This window comes from Synchiropus splendidus, chromosome 9 (assembly GCF_027744825.2).
Source record: "Synchiropus splendidus isolate RoL2022-P1 chromosome 9, RoL_Sspl_1.0, whole genome shotgun sequence".
NCBI lineage: Eukaryota > Metazoa > Chordata > Actinopteri > Syngnathiformes > Callionymidae > Synchiropus > Synchiropus splendidus.
This window is the reverse complement of record NC_071342.1, coordinates 4,357,070-4,375,446: the sequence shown is the minus strand read 5'-3', so window position 1 is coordinate 4,375,446 and position 18,377 is coordinate 4,357,070. Positions and strand designations below refer to the sequence as shown.

The window sequence follows — 18,377 nt, the reverse complement described above, 5'->3', positions numbered from 1 at the left end:
ACTGTCCAGAAAAGAAGACAGTAGTTCCCATCAGTGACTGTGTCAAAGGCTGGAGCTGAACAAAACGTCTCCCATCATTTCACTCAATCCTGTTGCTAGTGGCCCCTGATATCCCAGGCTTTCATCCGCCACATGTCTATGTGTAATTCAAACCTACCGACAGATGCTTCAGGTTTGAATCTGCATGGGAGTGCTTGGGTGTGTGGCAGGAAGCGGCTCCAGAAGAGGGTCAGTGTGACGGCTGCTCCGATTGCGTGGTGCGTGGGAGCAAATCAACAGAGATTAGACACAACGTCTGGTGCACTGACCCAGACTCTCATTATTACATGACTGACCATCAAGGACAACATGTAGAGCAGAGTTTGCCTCCTTCCCTCAAAAGAATGGAGATCCATTTCACTGATCATTTGAAACATGACGGTCCTTGCACTGTCCAAACCCTCCTTTACTCAGCTGGGAGGGGACAGAGGGGTCGACCCCACACCAGGTGGAGAGAGTATATCTCTATCTTGGCCTGGGAGCAACTCGGGCTCCGACTGGTGGATGTTGTCTGGGAGAGGTGCCTTTGGCCCCTTGGACCTTTTGAATTTGACGCCCTGTAACCTGGCAGCAGATAAGTGGATGAGGATGGATGGATCTGATATTTCTCTAACGCACAAATGACATTATTGATTCACAATAATTACCAGTGGTGTAACAAGAAAGGAAACTTTTCGTTAATATATGCACTAAAAATATATTTTAGGGTAGTCAATAGATTAAAATTATTAATCGTGATTAATTGCAATGAAGCCATGCTCTTTTTCTCTGTTCTTAATGTAACTTTTATCAACGCAGGAGTGGGTGATAATGCTTTCCTTGTGCAGACATTTGTTGACTACAACAACCCAACATAACAGATAACCTCAGAGGAAATGAATGCTGCATTGATATAGGCTTGCCATGTTGTTTTACGCATATACTCATTAAAAGAATGATAGGAGAAATAAGTATTAAATTTGCATAATGAATGTATTCAGTACAAAAGCCTTTGTTGGTAATGACAAGACACCTCCTGTGCTGAGAGGTGGGTCTCTTCTCTGACCTCTGATTTTTAGTTCTTTCCATCAATTTTCAATCGGGTTCCAGTCATGTGATCAGGTGTAAAACCCATAAGGAGAAGATTCTGAGGGGCTCAGGATCGCAAGGATGCAAGGAAGAAACTGGAACAAAGGTAATTCCTCCATCTGTGGAACCCCAAAGAAATGTCTGCATGTGAGATCAAAACAGCGACTGTAGAACCACACGTGTGGAGGTAATGCATGGCAACAAATTGACCCTGAGATATAAATTGTACATTGAATTTTGATGAAACATCTGTCTGAACACGCCAACTCTGAGCTGACCTCATTTCTCAAACACTCCCTCCACCCATCATGGTCATTACTTCAGGATTGTCAGTCAGCACATCTGTCATTCATCATTCAGCGTCGCTTCTGACCGTGTCTCAGTCCAGCACAGCCCCTCGCTACACCATGCGGACTTTGCTGGAGAGCAGCTGGATAAAATTTGGCCCTGCAGGCCGTGAAGATTTAGATTGGTCACCAGGGCCCTCAGCAATGCCCTCTACTAACCAACTGACCACAGTAAGTTTGCCTTGAGTTTTCAGCTGATGGGGATATTGAATATTGAACACCTCATGCTCAAGTTTTAACAATTTTAACAATAAAAAGAAATTACTAAAATGATTGCTTTGTACCAGAATTCATATTTACATATTTACCAAACAACCAAAGTCATTTTACAGTTACTATCTGTCGAACATAAAAATGATGGATATTGAGACACAATGAGCTGCTGATAAGTTTGTGTCCAGGGGAATGTTTGGTTTTCATTCTTCAGTCGTCTGCATCAAAACAATGGTTGTCTTGTTAAACGACAACCATTGTTTTGATGCAGACGACAAGGAGTTAAACGAGTTTTAACTCCTTGTTAAACTCGTTTAACAAGGAGTTGGCAAATATTTGAAGTGTGATTCTTGCTTCATTGTGAAGAAACAAGGATATGCTGTGAGTAGAAGGCTGTCTTGAAGATTTATATGGATATTCAAACCCATCAATTTATTATGAATGTATGGAAATGTATCTTGGACGAACCATTCGTGACCAGCACGTGCTTTGGTTTGGCAATATTTCGATCATCCAGTCTCACAAGATTTGATTGAAACTGCCACCAATGTTGACATCTGACAGGGGTGTCTACTAGTTTGTAAACAATCATTTATGAGATGAAAGATGGATTAATTCTGCAGCCACACCGCATCAAGGTCAAATGTTTGAACACAGCTTGAGTAAACCGTGGGTCCCTCCCATATGGAGTCTGTGTATCGACTCTGTATTTGCATAGGTTTTCTCCCACAGTCCAAAAACACACAGAGAATTCCAGGCAACTGTAGATTGTCTGCAGATCACCCTGTTCATGGAATTATCAGTAAGTCGATGACACTTTATTCATAAGTTAAGAAAGACTGACACTCTGAAGATATTACTGTTCTTGAATATAAAGTGGATAAATACATGACCGTTTCATAGTAGCTCAAACCTCCACTGTCTTAAAAACAGAGTCCAGTATATGCTGAGATGCTCCATTGAAAAAGTTATGCAAGAGAGACTCACAACTGGAGGTTACTGTCAGCTCTTTATCATGTGGTGAGATTATTTTTGCTGATTAATTTTCTTACCATTCAGGGCCAACATAGTTCTGATGACGGCATCTTCACTTCAGCGTCCATCACCTACATCACCATAGCCACGGCCTCTGTTCTCCTCGTCCTCAGTCTCCTTGGCTTCACTGTTTGGCAAAGGAGGAGACATCTAAGCTGCAGAGGGAAGTTGGGTCTTGCCAATGTGATCGCACTGGAGGACGTGCAACACCCAGAGAGGAATTGTGAGCTCCTGTCATCAATCCAACGCAACCAAGATAAAGTCCCGAGGTGCAGCTCAGAGCAGGACTGCTCAGACGGTGTCTTCCTCATGGTTTACCTGCCCTCACCATACAAGCACACACTCACCAGAATTGCCCGAGTGGCCAGCACCAGCAGCTCCAAGGAGCTTCTGCCTCCAAGTCCTGAACTAGAGACCAGCATTATGGACGATGAGGATGACGGCCACAGGAAGAAGGAAGGGCTCATGAGACACTGACATGGCTGTTATTTATAAAACACAGGACAGTTTCAACAACACATTTTTGCTTCAGTGATACAATCCTTTTGAGGTGTTTCTCATCACACTGTGTGTCCTACTGCAAGGATGTTATACACATAAAGCAAACAAAAAAATGTTTGGAAAAATTTTATTTTTTTCTAGCGAAAGACAATACCCTACATTTTTTAGGCTATTTTGTGTAAAATGTATATCATTTCAGTTTTCGGAGTTGTGCGGGTCAAATTTTAACAACATGATCACCTTAAAAATAATTCGATGTATAAGAAGTGTATTTGATTTTTCTTGTTCCATCTTTTCAACAGTATTTTGATTGTCTATATTTTCTTATGCTGAGGTTTTGGATTCATCAGGAAAGGCACTTTTGGCAGGATTCTTGAGTTCTGAAACAATTTGTTTACTTGATTTTTGTAGGTCCATTGATGTTTCTGTTTTTTTCCACAACACAATATTTGTTGCCAGTGACAATCTCCAGCCAGAAAAATAAAAACAATCCACCATTGGGAGAGTTGCCTCCTTGTAGTCGTCTCATCACATTGGAACCAATAACAGAGGTTGGTTCCAGAATTAGAGTCAAACTTGGACTGTTTCCCATTTTGCTTCTGATTTGTATGTCATGCTGCTTGTCTTCTGTAGTTTTTTTCAGATGTCCAAAATCTTTACATCTCAATGAAAGCTCATATCACTTTTACACCGGGATCGCCACCTACTGTGACTCATCATCATCATCACTACCAAAAAGGCCGACCTTTTGCTCATTGGGTTGCACTGGTGACTTGGCCGCATGTCTCTTGTCCTGCTTCCTGTCATGAGAATCCCATCCGTCAGTAGAACCGGCAGACTTTCCTCCCTTTGTCTACATTTGTCTACAACTCTGTCAGCAGTCACATGATCTTGTCACACAGGGAACCAACTACCAGAGAACAGCCCTTTGTCACAGCAGATACTATAGAATCAATTGTATTTCCACATTTAGGCTGTCACAGTTCTGATGTTGACATGAAAGACAATAAGCATGTCTTCCTTCTGACATCCATCTCTTCAACAATCTGATGGGCAATGCTGCACTGCTATCGCTAGACACTAGAGTTTATAATGCAATGGTTTTAGTTGTCAAATAATATTTTAAGTTATATTTATGTTACGAGACTCCCCTTCCCATATGGGAATAAAAATGATGAGCTTAGTCAATATCATGACTTTTGAAAGTGTTTAAAAACAGGAAGAGTACATTGCATTTTTGCTATAATGTTGATGATAGCTAGATATATTTATTCTTTCTTTATGCCAGAACATTATTTGTATAACCACACATCAGTTTTGATGACTCGGTTGATTTTGGTTTGCAACACTGTCCTCATTTTTAATGGAAATGGAAATGGTTGTTCAAATCCAGAGATTCCAGGGCAGATAGTGCCATCCAGTTGGCTCTGACAATGGGGACACTGTTTCATGAAACTTCATCAGCCCATCACTCGGCAGAAGTTCCCTCTTCATCTGTTGATGTTCAGCCAGTCTATGTTGAGTGTGTGTAGAGCCTGTGGTAATTCATTTCTGGCTTTGTACGTGACCATCAGTGTTTGTTTCTCCAATAAATCGGGTTGTTTCAATACTTCCGAACACTTTTCCTAGCTGCCTTTGGATGAAATATAATTTGCATTTTTTCATCACATGGTTCCATCGGATTCATTGGTGAAACAGTGGAACAGGAGCATACCATCAATGAATGGGTAATGGTATTACCTATGCCTTTCCCAGTAGAAGAAAAAGCAAAGCAAATAAAAAATATGTTAAGTGTAAACATGAGTAAAAGAAAGAACTTTGCTCCTGTTTGATCCCTCAGATCAGGTTGATGACAAAAGAATGGTTGCAGTATGAATGTTTGATGTGATATTGAAAAAATATTCATTAAGTCAACTCTGCAATAATGGGTGGAAAATAGGCAAGACGCTGACTAAGTCCATAAATTGAGACAGTGTTTTTCAACTTTTGTAGGCTACCCGACACGTGGGGATGGAAGAAAGATAAACTCGCTTCTTCAACGGCTTTCTGTTTTGCAACAAAGTGGTCACATTCTTAGTTTTAAGTGACAGGCGTTTTGTTGAGACAACGTGTTTGCTTGGGAGCATAGCTTTTCACCACACACAAAGTACAACAGAGTCAGTGTTCTTTACTCCCTGATAAAGGTAAATCCACTGTCCGGCCTCCAGTTCACTGCCCTTGCTTCCTTTCGATCACTCATATTAGGGGGGTTTTGTTTGGGTACAATTTTCCAAGGACAAGGTTTGATATGACTTTTCTTCTTCTTCTTCTTCTGCCGCTTATCCGGGGTCGGGTCGCGGAGGCAGCATTCGGAGCAGGGAAGCCCAAACTTCCCGGTCCGCGCAAACGTCCTCCAGCTCCTCCCGGAGGATCCCGAGGCGTTCCCAGGCCAGACCGGAGACATAATCTCTCCAGCGAGTCCTGGGTCTTCCCCAGGGTCTCCTCCCGGTAGGACATGCCCGGAACACCTCCCCAGGGAGGCGTCCAGGGGGCATCCGGATCAGATGCCCAAGCCACCTCAGCTGGTTCCTCTCGATGTGGAGGAGCAGCGGCTCCACCCCGAGCTCCTCCCGGATGACTGAACTCCTCATCCTATCTCTAAGGGTGCGCCCAGCCACCCTGCGGAGGAAACTCATCTCAGCCGCTTGTATCCGCGATCTCATCCTTTCGGTCACTACCCAAAGCTCGTGACCATAGGTGAGGGTGGGAACGTAGATCGATCGGTAAATCGAGAGCTTCGTCTTGTGACTCAGCTCTCTCTTCACCACGACGGTCCGATACAGCGACCGCATCACTGCTGCCGCTGCACCAACCCGTCTATCAATCTCACGCTCCCTTTTTCCCTCACTAGAGAACAAGACCCCGGGATACTTAAACTCCACCACTTGAGGCAAGAACTCTCCACCAACCTGGAGAGAGCAAACCACCGTGTTCCGGTCGAGAACCATGGCCTCAGACTTGGAGGTGCTGATCCTCATCCCGGCCGCTTCACACTCGGCTGCGAACCGACCCAGCGCATGCTGAAGGTCCCGGTCCGATGAGGCCAGTAGAACAACATCGTCCGCAAATAGCAGAGATGAAATTCTGTGGTTCCCGAACCGGATCCCCTCCGACCCCTGGCTACGCCTAGAAATTCTGTCCATAAAAGTAATGAACAGAACCGGTGACAAAGGGCAGCCCTGGCGGAGACCAACATGCACCGGGAACAGGTCTGATTTACTGCCGGCAATGTGAACCATGCTCCTGCTCCGGTCATACAAGGAGCGGACAGCCCCTAGCAGAGGGTCCCGCACCCCATATTCCCGGAGCACCCCCCACAGGACATCGCGAGGGACACGGTCGAACGCCTTCTCCAAATCCACAAAGCATATGTGGACTGGTTGGGCGAACTCCCATGAACCCTCGAGCACCCGATGGAGGGTATAGAGCTGGTCCAGTGTTCCACGACCGGGACGAAAACCACACTGTTCCTCCTGGATCCGAGGTTCAGTCTCCCACCCGCGCTGTAAACAGCACTGGTGAGGCACTGCTTCCCCCTTCTGAGGCGACGGACGGTTTGCCAGAATTTCTTCGAGGCCGACCAATAGTCCTCCTCCATGGCCTCTCCGAACTCCTCCCAGACCCGAGTTTTTGCCTCCAAGACTGCACGGGAAGCGGCACGCCTGGCCTGCCGGTACACGTCAGCTACCTCAGGAGTCCCACAGGCCATCAAGACCCGATAGGACTCCTTCTTCAGCCTGACGGCATCCCTTACTTTCGGTGTCCACCACCGGGTTCGGGGATTGCCGCCACGACAGGCACCGGAGACCTTGCGACCACAACTACGTGCAGCCGCACTGACAATGGAGGAGGAGAACATGGACCACTCAGACTCCATGTCACCTACCTCCCTCGGGATCTGGGAGAAACTCTCCCGAAGGTGGGAGTTAAAGACCCCACTGACAGTGGGTTCCGCCAGGCGTTCCCAGCAGACCCTCACAATACGTTTGGGCCTGCCCGGTCTGACCGGCTTCCTCCCCTGCCAGCGGATCACACTCACCACCAGGTGGTGATCGGTTGACAGCTCTGCCCCTCTCTTCACCCGAGTGTCCGAGACACGTGGCCGAAGGTCAGATGACACGATCACAAAGTCTATCATAGACCTCCGGCCAAGGGTGTCCCGGTGCCATGAGCACTTATGGACACCCTTGTGCTCAAACATGGTGTTCGTTATGGACAAACTTTGGGTGGCACAGAAGTCCAGTAATAGAACACCGCTCAGGTTCAGACTGGGTAGGCCGTTCTTCCCAATCACGCCCTTCCAAGTCTTGCTGTCATTGCCCACGTGGGCGTTGAAGTCTCCCAGTAGAACAATGGAGTCCCCGGTTGGGGCACTGTCGAGTACCCCTCCCAGTGACTCCAAGAAAGCCGGGTAGTCTGCACTGCTGTTCGGCCCGTAAGCCGCGACCGCTGTGAGACACCTGTCCCCAACCCGTAGGCGTAGGGACGCGACCCTCTCGTTCACCGGGGCAAACCCCAACACGAAGCTGCAGAGCTGCGGGGCTATGAGCAAGCCTACGCCAGCCCGCCGCCTCTCCCCGCGGACAACTCCAGAAAAGTAGAGGGTCCAGCCTTTCTCAAGGAGTTGGGTTCCAGAGCCCAGGCTGGAGGAGAGCCCGACTATATCTAGCCGGTACCTCTCAACCTCCTGCACAAGCTCAGGCTCTTTCCCCCCCAGCGAAGTGACATTCCATGTTCCAAGAGCCAGAGAATGTCCACACGAACCAGGTCGTCGGGCTCCCCGGCCTCGACTGCCACCTAGTTCTCTTTGCACCCGACCCCTATGACTCCCTCTGTGGGTGGTGGGTCCGCAGGAGGGAATTTTCTGTTTTTCGAAAATTTCTACATCACTGCAGCTGTCACACTAGCCATGACACTGCTGTCCATGTTCTCACTTGCAGCTTAAGCACTGTACCGTTGCACTCTACGTGACCCAGTGCCCTAATTGAGATTGAGGCAGCCAGCTAAACTCTCTCTTGCACCACATCCTCCACTGGTGTTGTTTTGAGCAGAATTTAATACGATCACGTGTGAAAGTACAATGATACAATATACAAAAAAGGTATTCACTAAACAATCTACAATTAATGAACTCTACAAACCTGCAACAACAACCACACACGTAGCTACACACAAACTTACTTACTTATTTCCGCTCAAAGAGTTGGAAATGAAAATGGCTTCAGATTGAACAGCAGAACGTGAATGTTGACAGAACATTCACACCATCAAAGTTTGTTGCACTGGTTATGCAGCAGCAACCCAACAGCACTTTGTTGAAAAATCTCTTTTATTTTTTTTAGGAAAACCTATCATTCCTGTTCGACTCAAATTTCAAGTTGTGAACCCAAATAAACTGCGCTTTATGTCTGGACTTAAGTCCACGGGGAGAGGTGGATTTCATCCTGAAATGCTCTCAGTGGAGGACGGATTACCTGGGAAAAATGTAAGAGCGCAACTGCACAGTTAGCGGAATGTCACTGGAATTGTCTGATCACTGTTTGGGACACCATAATGCAAAAGGACCATGACAGAGCAGGTGGAACAGGACATACGGCTGAGAGAGGGGGACATCGACAGTGGAGCAGTCTGACACTCACTCGTGCGTGACTGTTTATGTTCTAGCTTATATCTGATTGGTTAACACGTGACCCAAAGATATGCAGTTACGTCAATCAACAATATGATTAAGGGACTGCTTTCTCTGATGTGCTTGCTTGGCTGCACAACTCTCATCATAGGAAAAGAGTAACAATGAACTGTTTATTGAGCCATCAGGAGGTGTGAAGCAGCACAGCAGAGGGTGAGTTAGACATATGAGGTGCTCAGGTTGGATTAACCAGGATCAATACAAAATGTCTGCAAAGATAAAAAGAATCAAGCAGCAATGTGTAAGAAGTTCCTGGAATTAAAGACAGATGGTCACGTTCAGGTGCCCGCTTAGCTCAGAGTTCAGTTTTAAGATGCCATGTCCTGAGCTACCATACCCCATAAGAGGCGGGTGATGCTCATCGGTACATCGTCTATAACAGCAGGGACAGTGAGTGAGAGTAAAAAAACAGGCAGAAATGGAGGGAAATAACACAAAAGCAGTTCTGCAAACAAGCACTGTTAGCGTGAACGTCTCTTCAATCTCATTTTTTAAGTGTTTTTATCTCAACTGGAAATACCGCAACCCGGTCAACCCTTTCAGACAGTTGGAGGTTGAAGATGAAGCAGTTGAAGCAGACAAGGGAGCACAGGCTCCATATGCCTTTACTGTCCTGATCCTGGCAATATTTTGTTTGTGTAGTCTCCACCTGAGATTCATTCAAACTGAGCTTGATAAACCAAATTTTAGCTTGATCTGTGCATGCCTACAAAAACATGAACACAAATCCTTGACAACCTTGTCATTCTGCCTCGTTTTTGTTCATTTCTCTGTGACAATGTCCCATTTTAAATCGGTTCATAGGATTTGGATCACAGTAAAAATATAAGACGCCGTTTTGTCAAAAATAAACACAAATCAACCAATTGACGTCAACAGTCAACAGTAGGAAAAGGAAATTAAACTTCATTTTTTTGTTGTTATACAGGATGTGAACCCAGATCCATAGACATTTTTTTATCGATTATAGACTGTCAGACAAAATGACAAATTACAAAATTCATACAACTCTTGTTTCGATTTCAAGGACCAATGTCTCTCTTGACGAATATTAAAGTGGTAATTGCAGTTTCAAAATCACTGTTGGAAGCAAAAGACCTTTTACTGAATTTAAGGGGTGTTTACACATCACAATTATTAACATATTTATTTTGATGTTGATTGTATTTTGGAAATTTTGAATTTGTTATACGTCATCCTGTCATTACCACAAGCTTTGAGTCCACAAAGCAGTATGTGTTTCTAGTTTTCTTAAAATGAGTGACAATGAACAGCATTGAAGCAGAGCTCACTGTGTTAGGTTTGCAGTCAAAACCAAGATGGCAAGAGCGCAGCTCTCTGTAGATCACACGTCAGAGCTTTAGAGGGGATGAACCTGATCTTACATCCAGTATGTCCTATATGCTGTTATTTTTGTTAAATATACATCACAAAACTTGTACCACCGAAGAATAATGCCCCGGTAGGCAAAAACAATTACAGTATGCTGATACAGTGATGAATAAACTTCTTTTAAAATAAAATAAATCATACATCACTTTGTGTGGCTTTATACAAGCGCTACAACAAAATCACACCACATCCAAAAGTGACTAAACATCATTGCTTTCACTTTCAGGAGCAGCTTTAAGACAAAAACAGGACTGTATAATTATTGGTTAAAATAAGCACAATATCAATTTCAAAATCTCATCCTTACACTCCCACACATCCTGTCTATGGTGTCCACATGTTACTGTAAAAAATACATGTGAAAGGTTTGATAAATGGAGACTGGAGATTGAAATAAACTAGTGCTGTCAGTCGATTAAAGAAAATAATTGATTTAATCGCATTTTTATGTCATATCTGCTAAAGGTGCCTTGATAAAGAATTTGAGTTCTAGGATATTAAAAAATTGAATACAGTAAGAAGAGAAGATTTGAAATCCATTTTTTTTATTGGTGAACTGTGCTTCATAAATGAAATCCAAAATTAAAGGTGAAACCCATCCACAAACCGGTTAGGCCAGGTGCATTATTCAAAAATGTCAAACAAATACAGCAATACAGTTAAATAAATAAAATAAGGCTGTTTCAAAAATGTAATATAAATAAAGCGATTCAGTTAGTAACCTTCTTATCGGGAGTCTGACTTCCAAACTTGCACCCACAGTACCCCGAGAGTGAGTTTTTCAAGTCAAAGCTCGAGTATTGCTCCCGTCTTTGCTGGGATAACCAGTTTAGCTATGGGGTCATGTCAATAAACCTTTGTTATTGATCTGGTAAACAACATAACAAGTGAACAGATAGGCACAATATCTTATTCCAACTAATTCCATATTTATCACAGAAAGCCCGGGGAAGTCAGTTAATGGAGTAAACATTTACAGTTTGTTTGAGACTTTTTTGACGTCATTCACAAATGTTGAATTAAGATAATTAGAGCTCCTGCTGATCCACGCATATAATCACTTTCAAGAGCCACGAAGTGCAGACACACCCTCCGCCTCCAGCCTCACCACACCTGTCCTCCCACAATCGTGAGTTAAATGTGCAGGTTGCTGCAAACAAGCACTCCAGACTGACACGATGGCTCTCAACGTCCCAGGGCTGATTGCAACCATTGTCTTCTACCTGCTGGTCCTCGGCATCGGCATCTGGGCCTCCATTAAATCCAAACGCGATGAGACTCGAACCCAAGCTGCTCATGCGGATATGGCCTTGCTGGGCGACAGAAAGATCAGCCTGGTAGTGGGCATTTTCACCACCACAGGTGAGTCTGGACCTTCTCAAGGAATTTCTTCAATTCAACTTCTATGTGATTTCAACTGTGAAAAAGTGAAATATGTAAATAATATGTATATATTATATAATGTTTGCAAGTTTATAAGAACAAACAGGCAGTAGGCAATTAATCAAGCATGTTGGCAAGGAAATGACCCCACTGCATTGCTGCTGCTACTGGACTATTTCGGGGAAAACATAAAAGCTTGGGTTACAGTAATCCTGCATTATTTCAGTCTTGCCCTGTGGTGGTCTACGGAGGGATCTCACAATTTGGATTTTGATTTACTCATCTGTTTTAATCCTGACATGCTCGTAGTCTTTGTTAGTGAACGAGTGCCAATAGCTCAGCAAGTTAACAAAAGTAGGTACCGCCATTTTAAGTGTTTTAGACCACTTGGAAAGAATTGATGAAATGCTGAATAGGGACAGGATAGAAATGAGCTTTGCTTTTTATTCACATATTTATTTTGATGTTGATTGTATTTTGGAAATTTTGAATTTGTTACACGTCATCCTGTCATTACCACATGCTTTGAGTCCACAAAGCAGTATGTGTTTCTAGTTTTCTTAAGATGAGTGACAATGAACGGCATTGAAGCAGAGCTCACTGTGTTATGTATGCAGTCAGAACCAAGATGGCAAGAGCGCAGCTCTCTGTAGATCACACGTTAGAGCTTGAGAGTGGATGAACCTGATCTTACATCCAGTATGTCCTGTATGCTGTTTGACGACTGTTAACTGTCAAACCAGTGCTGCCTGTTTCAGCTAACCTAATTGGTTAACCAAAGTGTGGACCAATTTGAGACTCCTTATATAAACTGTCTTGGTCTTGTCTCGGTCTACAACTACAACACTACTAAAAAGAAATGTAAAATGTGCATCACCAGCAACCTGGGTTGGTGGAACCTTCATCATCGGCACAGCAGAGACCGTCTATGATCCCAAACTGGGCCTGATCTGGGCCGTGATGCCGGTGGCAGCAACTGTGGCCTTCATTGTAGGTAAGGGACTTTTTTTTTCCATTTCCACTCGAATGGTTGTTTTTCTTTAAGGATGCCCATCTTGTTGATCTCGAGAAACTTTTGACAGAGATAAATAATAAATAATAATAAAAATCCTTTTCAGTGCCCTTTCAAGCTTTTGCATTTGCATTATATTCAGACATTGCGATTTTGATTTTCTTCCCTTTATTAAAATGGTGTCCCACTCATCACAGCTTTTTTTTTCTCATCCTATGCAGGTGGTCTGTTTTTTGCTGTACCGATGCGAGAAAGACAGTTTGTCACAATGATGGACCCCTTCCAAATCAAGTATGGCAACAAAATGAGCGCCTTGCTGTCACTGGCCCCACTCATGTCAGAAATCGTCTGGGTGACCTCGACTCTCATCAGCTTAGGTAAGAAGCGCCTCACCACAAATGCCGAGGCCCCCTGATGAGTGCGCGTGTAGATGACACAGACCAGAATGGAGGAGTTCGTCTTAGTTGCATCTACCTTGTCCTATAGATAGATCATTCAATATGTCAAACTGATTTTTTAGTTTCATGAACACTTGCCATTTGTAACCACTGTAGCTCACTATACTCATGACAGAATATGGGTCCAGTCAATGTTCCCTCTAAACTGCACGCGTGCACAATTGCTCTCTGCTGAAACGTTCTCAGTGCACAAAAATATCTACGCTGTGCAACAGAACAACGAAAACGGGGCTTCTTGCTGTCAAGACATGAAACCTCATGACATTAGACCAATAAAAGTAAGCGCTCACTGCGAACTTATGTTTGACTGTGTGTATCCTTCCCGGCACCATTTCTCTTAAAGTCACTCGTGGTTGGTCAAAATGTGCATATGCGCTGGGCCAATTGGGAACGGCGTTACGCACAGGAGAGACAGAAATGAGAGATGAAGAGAGAATCATTGCAGTGCAGGTTTCAGAGACTACACACAAGTCAGATGAGGAAAGAAACCTGTTTCGTGTTCATTTTAGCCTGATCCACACGTTGCCAGATTCCGCGAGACAAATAAGCAACCAGGCCTTTGAAAACAAGCCCAAAACAAGAATCATTTCCTACTGAGCCCTTAAGTTCTGTTGTGAGAAAAACAAATAAATCCAGTGAAATAGCGCATTGTAAATCTGCGGGTGCTACAAATTGCCAATTTGCATCCTCGGGGACAGACTGGAAAACAGCGTGCAGTGGTCGCTGCAACATCAATAAACATAAGAAAACGATGGGATATCACATTTAACCAAGTACATTAGAACACAATAAAGCTCCACAAATAAGTACCCTCAATTAGCAAATCCTTTATTGTTGCTTTAATTAACTCTTCCATTTTTTAACATATAAATTCTTAACTGCTTTGTTGGAAACCATTCAAGTGAAAACCATTTGAACAATGTTTAACAATGAGGATAAGGCTTAGCTGCTGTTCCTAGTGGAGAGGTCAGTCAGGGCTGCAAAAAGAAGACATTTTTTAAAGATGTGGTCAAAGTGTACTTCAGCTGCCAATACTAGAAGGATACCTAGGATTCCATGAATCTTCATTCATCAAAAAAACTTCCCTAGGATGTGGGTGGGAAAAAAACGCTGCTGTCTCCGCTCTCTGTGCACATGTGTGAGTTGGGGGGGCAACAGGGGAACAAATCAGTGTAACTACCAAATGTGTCTGGTTACCAATTGTGTCCTCCCTGCTGCGGAGTGATGACATCACATCTGGCATGTACCTTGATTCCAGGTGAATGGAGAAAGCTGGAAAGCAGGTCATCAAGAAAGTGAATGTAGTCAAAATTTAAAGGAATCGACTTTCCTCAGGTGTAACGATGAGTGTGATCCTGGACTTGTCTTATGCAATCTGCATTTGGATCTCTGCTGGTGTTGCCATCACCTACACCCTGCTGGGGGGCCTCTACTCTGTGGCCTACACCGACATCATCCAGCTAGTTCTCATTTTCATCACCTCGGTGAGTAGCATCCAGACTCTGCGCTGTATTTGTAACTAGATTTTTTTACAGTCAAGTTCTTTCTGTCACTAAATATACTATACTAAATACTGTATTGGAACTACTATGTGAATGAGACCCTACATCATTGAACATAACCTGTTGAGCACTGTTTCATGAAGCCTCATCAGCCCATCAGTATCCATCAATCTTTTTGAAATGTCAAGTCTGTATGCTGCTCTTGTATGGTGAAAAAATGGAAATGGCTGATGACCATCTCAAAGTAACCCACCACTATGTCTCCACAGTGGATGTGCATCCCGTTTGTCTTCACCAATCCATCCTCAGTTGACATCACCACCACTTCCTTCAATGGGACCTTCCAGCCACCCTGGGTGGGGTCCCTAACTGGCACTACGGCATGGAGGTGGCTGGACATTTTTTTACTGCTGGTAAAGGGGAAGACATTCAATTGAAAACCGTAACCTACATTAATGTGTCAACATGCAACATGGAAGGATGATGTCTGCAACAACATGTGTCAGTAGCATATATATATATATATATATATATATATATATATATATATATATATATATATATATATATATATATATATATATATATATATATATATATATATATATATATATATATATATATATATATATATATCCACCCATCCACCCACTTGATATGGCTGAAGCTCACATCCATAATCTCCGATTTACTTTAGCTGACATCTGTATCAACAAATAGTTTCTGACTTTGCTTTAAATTGTCACTTCAGCTTACAGTGAAGATTCCTGAATGGTTTTGTTTCCCACCTCCCATAGAGCATCGGGGATATTGGCTTCCAGGACTTTCATCAGAGGACATTATCAGCATCCTCCTCTTACACAGCCAAACTCAGATGCTTCGCTGCTGCCTTTCTCATCCCAACATTTGGGATACCTCCAGTGCTGATCGGAGCCGTGGCAGCTTCAACAGGCAAGTGTCCCTTTGATCAGCTGTGTCTCAGTGTCCGAGTGTCTCTTAACCAGTGGATCTCAAAACCCCTGTTTGTGGGTCTCACTGTCAGCCATTATTAAAGACACACCTTGACCTTAAAACAAATACAAATAAAAATGGGCATTGCATTTAAACCTCACACAAGGCACAACACAATAGCTTAATGACAGACCGAAGTAGAAACAGTTTGTATATAAACTTATCAGTGGGTGTATTCTGTCCAGAATTCTACAACTGTCGACATGGGGCGTTCACTTATTGTTTACAAACATCTTGACATGTTCAGCAATACATTGGTGCTTTTGCTGCCAGAGCTTTCTTGAGTATTCCCCCTGAGCTGATCGTATTCGGAGGCAGCACCGTCAGTAATGGTACAGTTACATTTTTTCTGCTAAAACCCACAGAACTCAAAAGTTCAGGGAGGTGCTGTTAAACTCTCCTTTATAGTGATGATTCCTGAAAGGCCTGTGCCACACTTGTGACACATAAATGTGACAGACGTTTTGATACAACTGTTAGTCCATTTGCATTATCTGTGCAAATTGATGAATGATGCCTTATTACCATATGCAAAGGCTTGCGTTTACTGACACTGGAGTAGCAATCCAACTTTTGTCTGGCAACCTTCTGATTGTTGTTAATGCAGTTATTGCTCAACCTGTTGTTTGCATGTGCAATGGCGTGACTTACATGTCTCCAGGTGCTTAGGTTTTTTTAAGTGTATTTATTGAGTTGTGAAGTTTTTTTTTTTCAGACTGGAACCTGACAACCTATGGTTTGCCACCTCCATATGAGCGTGGACAAACTGGTCTTATTCTGCCTCTTGCGCTGCAACACCTGACCCCACCAGTCATCTCTGTTGTGGGCATTGGTGCGGTTGCAGCTGCAGTGATGTCATCAACTGACTCTGCCCTTCTGTCGGCTGCGTCCATCTTCTCTTCAAACATTTACAAAAAGATCTTAAGGACCAAGGTCAGGGAATCATCAAATCAATTTCACTTCATTTCTGTTGCATTCCACTGACAAGCTAACTCTTATTTTCTCTGAAAGGCGTCTGAAAATGAGATGCGCTGGGTCATCCGCAGCTCTGTGGTTCTGTTTGGTCTCGCTGGCACATCGCTCAGCTTCCTGCACTCAGGCGTTATGGCATTTTGGATTCTAGGGGGTGAAATCGCCTACATCTTGATGCTTCCCCAGCTGGTCTCTGTTCTCTTCTTCCCAATATCCAATGGATATGGTTCAGCAGCAGGCTTCTTACTGGGAATATTCCTGAGGCTGATGTGTGGAGAGTTACTGCTTGGAATACCAGCTGTCATCAAGTTCCCTGGGGGCGTTGTAGAAGACGGCTTGTACGTGCAGAACGCTCCTGTGAACTCAATCTGCATGCTGAGCTCCTTCGTCTGCATCCTTATTGTGTCCGCCCTGATGGTACAACTCTTCAATAGGAACTTGCTTCCTGAGAAATGGGACGTCTTCCAGGTGAAAGCTCAGAAGCGTCCTACGCAGTTTCAGAGTGACGGAACAAATGAGCTCATGCTGGAGCCCAAATGTTAAAATGTCAGCATATGTAACTGTACGGCATCATATCTGCCAAATTCTTAATCAACCCAGAGCGACTAGAACACTTCAGTACCGATGAAAAAGAGCCTCAGTGAGCTTTGAGTCTGACCAGGGTATTTTGCAGGTTTGTCATGTTCCTCAAACAAATACAAATATTTGATTCAGTCAAAGACCACACAAATAAAAACAAAATGCAATTTTCGTACAACTAATTTCCATTCATTATTAAAGGAAAACAAAAACTCTTCCGCCTCACAAACCCCGCACTTCTTTGAATGTTGTCGTGGGCTCTGTTGTGACCTCTTGGATAAGTGGTCCCTGCACTCTCGAGGTACATTTGGTCATTTCTTCCAGAATTTCTCTAGAGCTCAGCATGGTATTGAGGATTGATTATCCTACTTTACTTGAACAAGCAGGTCCCATCAAGTTATATACGTTTCCTAGTTTGAAAACAGGTATGACAGTCAAAAGATCTGGGTGTGGCTAGAGGCTTGAGAGGTTGAACTCAGTTCGCCCAAGGACATATATGTAATGCAATAGCTTACATTAGGAGCGCCACATACCAGTGCCACAGAGCACAATGCAACAATGTAGTCCAACAAGAGGGTTGTGTCTGTAAGGGAGTCTGCATCAGATTTTTCATGTCCCTGACCGGTGTAGTCTAAATTATCCAACTGGTGTGGTTTTGCTGAATTACCCCCCACTCCGATTTAGAAACTGCATTATATGTTTATGTGGTGGATGTGATCATGACGATGAGCTAATGATAGCATTTGCAATGTAAATAAAGTGTATTTCTTGTTTGGATTCTTTATTCTTTCAGGTAGATATTCACGTTTTGTATAACTGTGTTTTGGGGATTGACGTCTGGAAAATCAATTGCTTTTGCATCCCATGCCTCACCTCTGGGACGTGCAGAGGCAGCCCATTACATGGCGGACCAGGACACAGCAACATTGTCTGTATATTTACTTCATGCTTCCCCTTTTAAAAGAAAATAATATTTGGAAGCAGTGCTGGGATGTGCACAACTTGGTTCAACTTTAATTAAAAGTGAAGGCAATCACCACTCAGTCCCTCATACGTCACGCTCGGCAATCAGTGGTGGTTCCAGCCAATTTTTTTCTACAGGGGCCAAGATGGGGCCGATGTTCAATCACAGGGACG

General features: G+C 43.7%; 2 protein-coding genes across 3 annotated transcripts; both read left to right on the top strand.

Moving 5' to 3' along the window:
• Positions 1-337: 337 nt before the first annotated feature.
• Positions 338-3,440, top strand: LOC128765058 (uncharacterized). Of its 2 annotated transcripts, XM_053875445.1 has the most exons (3): positions 338-1,213; positions 1,491-1,625; positions 2,727-3,440. In XM_053875445.1, the coding sequence occupies exons 2-3, from the start codon at positions 1,515-1,517 to the stop codon at positions 3,177-3,179; spliced, it is 564 nt and encodes a 187-aa protein (XP_053731420.1). In that variant the 5' UTR covers positions 338-1,213; positions 1,491-1,514; the 3' UTR covers positions 3,180-3,440. The 2 variants fall into 2 exon arrangements, with proteins under 2 accessions (XP_053731420.1, XP_053731419.1); XM_053875444.1 differs by having other exon boundaries at positions 338-1,625.
• An 8,061-nt stretch (positions 3,441-11,501) lies between these two features.
• On the top strand, positions 11,502-17,283 carry LOC128765043 (high-affinity choline transporter 1-like). The gene is made up of 8 exons (XM_053875424.1): positions 11,502-11,685; positions 12,587-12,700; positions 12,940-13,095; positions 14,512-14,660; positions 14,948-15,091; positions 15,476-15,629; positions 16,405-16,622; positions 16,701-17,283. Exons 1-8 carry the CDS (start codon positions 11,502-11,504, stop codon positions 17,202-17,204), a joined length of 1,623 nt encoding a protein of 540 aa, XP_053731399.1. The 3' UTR covers positions 17,205-17,283.
• The last annotated feature ends 1,094 nt before the right edge of the window (positions 17,284-18,377 follow it).

Excerpts from the sequence above, each read along its gene's own strand:
- LOC128765058 (XM_053875444.1), top strand. The coding sequence starts at position 1,416 with ATGGTCATTACTTCAGGATTGTCAGTCAGCACATCTGTCATTCATCAT. Across the intron at positions 1,626-2,726 it reads CTACTAACCAACTGACCACA|GGCCAACATAGTTCTGATGA; the intron begins GTAAGTTTGCCT and ends CTTACCATTCAG.
- LOC128765043 (XM_053875424.1), top strand. The coding sequence starts at position 11,502 with ATGGCTCTCAACGTCCCAGGGCTGATTGCAACCATTGTCTTCTACCTG. Across the intron at positions 12,701-12,939 it reads AACTGTGGCCTTCATTGTAG|GTGGTCTGTTTTTTGCTGTA; the intron begins GTAAGGGACTTT and ends CATCCTATGCAG. Across the intron at positions 15,630-16,404 it reads AGCCGTGGCAGCTTCAACAG|ACTGGAACCTGACAACCTAT; the intron begins GCAAGTGTCCCT and ends TTTTTTTTTCAG.